General features: G+C 43.4%; 1 protein-coding gene across 1 annotated transcript in view; it reads right to left on the bottom strand.

Annotated features, from left to right (window-relative positions):
- The window catches only part of LOC307074341 (gamma-aminobutyric acid receptor subunit alpha-5-like), a gene marked incomplete at its 3' end in the record, with an annotated part of 22,478 nt that overhangs the window by 11,229 nt on the left and 6,249 nt on the right, over window positions 1-5,000 (bottom strand). The window contains exon 4 of the mRNA XM_079734452.1: window positions 3,666-3,748. Within this exon, the coding sequence (XP_079590578.1) occupies window positions 3,666-3,748 (83 nt within the window). The remainder of the gene's footprint in view (window positions 1-3,665; window positions 3,749-5,000) is intronic.

The following is a 5,000-nucleotide window of genomic DNA, read 5'->3' as shown; positions in this document are numbered from 1 at the left end:
AGAGAGAGATGGAGAGAGAGAGAGAGAGAGATAAGGAGGGAGAGAGAGAGATGGAGAGAGCGAGAGAGAGAGAGAGAGAGAGAGAGAGAGAGAGAGAAAGAGGGAGAGATAAGGATGGAGAGAGAGAGATGGAGAGAGAGATGGAGAGAGAGATAAGGAGAAAGAGGGGGGAGAGAGAATGAGACAGAGAGAGAGACATGGAGAGAGGGGAGAAAGGGGGAGGGAGGGAGAGAGACAAAGACGATGGAGATAAAGGTGAGGGATGGAGAATCAGAAAGAGAGAGAGAGACACAGATGTTTAAATGCAGGCCTCCGATGCGTCAATGCGCTGACGTTCTTCATCGTTAAGTTATCATCAACACATGTCGGCAGCCGTGCGAGGCTATTGTGGAAAGACAAGATCTCCAGCCATCGCTTGGGAGGTTGCTCACTCACTCATTCACCCATTCAATCAGTCGTTCGCTCATTCACTCACTCACCAACAGCAACATCCAGCAGCTGTACAGCCTATGGATTGTCGACACAGTTTATGGATTCAAATATGACCTTTCCCTGTGTGTATGTGTGTGTGTGTGTGTCAAGGTTCACACAGACACACACATACACACACACACACACACAGACACACACACAAACCCAAGTACTGGGCAGTTTCAGATCAGCTGTGTGTTCTGACGTGTCATTAAGTTTGTCCAGTAGTGTTGGTCCTCAGCTAAAGCTTCTCAGGTGAAACCTTCTCAAACCCTTTCAGGACTGGTTCAGATGTAAACGCTGCAAGTTAGCCCTGGTTAATTAGTGTTCAGCCAAGGGGAGGGGCTTATTCGCCATCTTGGGTTAGCTTGGCAGTTAGATACCGTATGAAAGGTTGTCCAAAGCTGCTTGATTAAAATGTGACTTTCTCTCTTTGTTTTAACGTCCTGGCACTTCATGTACGAACTTATTGTATGTTGTGCGTCCTAGCACTTAAAAACGGTAGTAAGCATTGTGTAGCGTCTTATCCTAGCTATCTGTGGAATGGGTTAACCTAGTGATTGTTAGCGCTCGGCACTTGGTTCTATGAACATCCTTACTGTACCGACAGAGATATATTGTTGTTTCTCTTTCTTCTGACAAATGTTTAATCTTATTGTAAGTCACTTTGGATAAAAGCGTCTGCTTAGCGCCCTGAATGTAAATGTAGCCTTGAGCCGCGGAGCACAAGGCGTAAGGAGAGAATTCACGACGACAATTATCAGTTTCACGAATTATCAGTTTTCCAGTAGTTTTGGTGCTAAAACCAACCAAGGGAAACCAGCAAAAGAGTATTCTGTTAACAGCGAGAAGTGTTTCATTTAATTATCTCCAGACACTGACACTCTGACCGCAAGACGGACGTTGGCCTGATTGGGCAACCACCGCTTCGCATTTTTGGGGAATTTTGTTGTGATTTTACTTCATGTCCTCCCTTGCAAATGTCAGAGTCTTCCTCGCGATTTAACCGAACGCAGAGTCATTGGTGGTAGCGTCTATCGAGCTAGGAGCTAGCTTCTAATGAGCTAGGAGCTAGCTTCTACCGAGCTAGGTAGATAGCTTCCCTGACTTGGACCAACAGGTTAGAGAACCGGTCACTGAATGCACCTGGAGGCCGTGATGTAAGCAGTTTTCAGCAAGGTATTACGTGAGTTATCTGGCTCAGGTCCAGCAGTTAAACAGGAGACGAACGAGAGCCAACATTGTGGATTAGGGAGATTGTTATCGCGCCTGGGTTGACCTCATCACCCTCCTTAGTGCTGTGGTACTGCTACACCATCGCTTCTTCAATGTTAACAATGATACAGTCTATATGAGTACAATATAATAAATTAACAATGATACAATCTATATGAGTACAATATAATAAATTAACAATGATACAATCTATATGAGTACAATATAATAAATTAACAATGATACAATTTATATAAGTAGAATATAATATATTAACGATGATGCAATCTATGTGAGTAGAATATAATATATTAACAATGACAGTCTATATGAGTAGAATATAATATATTAACGATGATACAATCTATATGAGTAGAAAATAATATATTAACAATGATACCGTTTACATGAGTAGAATTTGAAATATTAACAATGATACAATATTTAAACATAAAATATGAAATATTCCCAATGATACAATCTATATGAGTATAATATGAAATATTTCCAATGATGCAATCTGTATGAGTATAATATTAAATATTTCTAATGATACAATCTTTAACCATTAAAGAAGCAATCTGAACCCTTTGAATGAAAATTAAAATATTCACATGCTATCGTATGTAAAATATGAATTATTCAAAATGGTACATTCTTTGAGTAAGATATAAAATATTTATAATGATACAATCTGAACCGTGTGAACGAAATATAAAATATTCACAATACTATCTTTTATGTAAAACATAAAATATTCACAATGATGCAATTTGTACCCTATGAATGAAATATAACACATTCCCAAAGATACTTAGAGACTTAGAGGGCCAGTAAAGAGACTTAGAGGGCCGGTAAAGAGACTTAGAGGGCCAGCAAAGAGACTTAGTAAAGAGACTTAGAGGGCCGGTAAAGAGACTTAGAGGGCCGGTAAAGAGCCTTAAAGGGCCGGTAAAGAGTCTTAGAGCACCGGTAAAGAGACTTAGAGGGCCAGTAAAGAGACTTAGAGGGCCAGTAAAGAGACTTAGAGGGCCGGTAAAGAGACTTAGAGGGCCGGTAAAGAGACTTAGAGGGCCGGTAAAGAGACTTAGCGGGCCGGTAAAGAGACTTAGTAAAGAGACTTAGAGGGCCGGTAAAGAGACTTAGAGGGCCGGTAAAGAGACTCAGTAAAGAGACTTAGAGGGCCGGTAAAGAGACTTAGAGGTACTGTAAAGAGACTTAGAGGGCCGGTAAAGAGCCTTAGAGGGCCGGTAAAGAGACTTAGTAAAGAGACTTAGAGGGCCGGTAAAGAGACTTAGTGAAGAGCCTTAGAGGGCCGGTAAAGAGACTTAGTAAAGAGACTTAGAGGGCCGGTAAAGAGACTTAGTGAAGAGCCTTAGAGGGCCGGTAAAGAGACTTAGAGGGCCGGTAAAGAGACTTAGTGAAGAGACTTAGAGGGCCGGTAAAGAGACTTAGAGGGCCAGTAAAGAGCCTTAGAGGGCCGGTAAAGAGACTTAGAGGGCCAGTAAAGAGCCTTAGAGGGCCGGTAAAGAGACTTAGAGGGCCGACAAAGAGACTTAGACAGCTGGTAAAGAGACTTAGAGGGCCAGTAAAGAGCCTTAGAGGGGCGGTAAAGAGACTTAGAGGGCCAGTAAAGAGACTTAGAGAGCCCCACTGGAAGCGTGTGGTTTGAAACTTGAGCGGCATGCAAGTAGCTGGAGATGAAACCATCATCTCTTTAGCCCCGTGAGCCTTGCATAGCCTAGCATAGCCTAGCCTAGCATAGCACTTGTCACCTGACAGGTTGAGTGTTTAAATGCCCGCGGGGTTAACCCCTTGTTACTATGCATGACCTGGTTTGTGTCCGACACGTAAGAAGATGAGTGTAATTTACCACCAGAGGCGTAGGGCCCTCGAGCAAAAAGCCATGCAGTAATTTTCTTGGCTTTTTGAAAAAATATATACAAATGTTCGGAAAGACATTCAGAGTATTTACTCACAACTGCCAAACTTAAGAGGGCAGGCGTGTGCGTCCATCGGGAAGTCCTCTAGCTGCATCGGGCATTCGGCGGATATGGTCAACCTATGGGACACAGAAACCACAACGCACGCGTTATGAATCACGGGGAACGGAAATGATTTGAGTTTGGTTGATTCTCGTGAATGATTCTCCTGCTTTTGGCGCGTTAAATGAAAGCCGCTGGTGGACCTGTGTGTGTGTGTGTGTGTGTGTGTGTGTGTGTGTGTGTGTGTGTGTGTGTGTGTGTGTGTGTGTGTGTTCAGTGATGACGGCGAGAATGGCGCCATCTGGTGGCTGATGGAAGGTATTTTTGTGAAAAATGAATTACAATTTCCAATTCAATCCAAATCATAATCAGATGTATGACAAAAAATAAAATCAAGTGGAAGCACAAAAGGTTCAACCAAATCAATCCTTGCAATCTTTCTTCTCCTTTTACGCAACAGAAAGCCGGATAAGGCTCGTTGGTGGCGGACCGACCAGATTCTTTTCAGTTTGGTTTACCGACAAAAGAGGAGAACGATGTGAACAACACAAACACAAACTAATCCTGCTTAAACATGGGTGTGTGTCTCTTAATCCCGCCATAATAGTAATAATTCGGAGAAATAACAACAAACAATCCGATGAGCAACACTCTTTTCACTTGTCGTATTTTCCGTTTTCGTAAATGGAGAATTATTCAAACGAAGTCTTTCTAGTTACAATCTGGAAAATGACCAAACCGGGACAATATCTCTGGTCACTCGGCGCGCCAGTTACTGAGGAAAGCCGTTTCCTTTATGAGATCGACCACGACATATACGTGAACCAACGGCAACAGCAGGTCAGAGACAAGATGGCGGCCACTCCACTGAAGGGAAGGGTGGTAGAGGACCTGGAGGAAACAAGGTTGCATGAGGCAATGTGGGTCATCCCCTTAAACAGGTGGAGGTGTTTTTACAACGGCCGCCACTAGAAACACACAACAGATCAGATCATCTGTCACAAAGATCTCTATCCCTCTGTCTCGCTCTCGCTCTGTCTCTCTCTCTCTCTCTCTCTGTCTGTCTCTGTCTCTCACTGACCCAATCACACGCACACACTAACACACTCTCTCTCTGTCTCTATGTCGCTCTCTTTCTCTCTCACACACACTCACCGACCCAATCACAACCACACACACACACACACACACACACACACACACACACACACACACACACACCCTGAACCTTTGATCGATTGGTGGAGCACGGATGTGTGTGTGTCCTCTCCAGAGTGCAAACATGCCTTCTTACACATGTGGATTTGTTGTCTTCAAAGCCGCTATGTT

The sequence above is a fragment of the Pollachius pollachius genome (genome assembly GCF_949987615.1).
Source record: "Pollachius pollachius genome assembly, chromosome: 4".
Lineage (NCBI taxonomy): Eukaryota > Metazoa > Chordata > Actinopteri > Gadiformes > Gadidae > Pollachius > Pollachius pollachius.
Note: the sequence above shows the minus strand (reverse complement) of the source record. Positions and strands in the feature narration are given on the sequence as shown.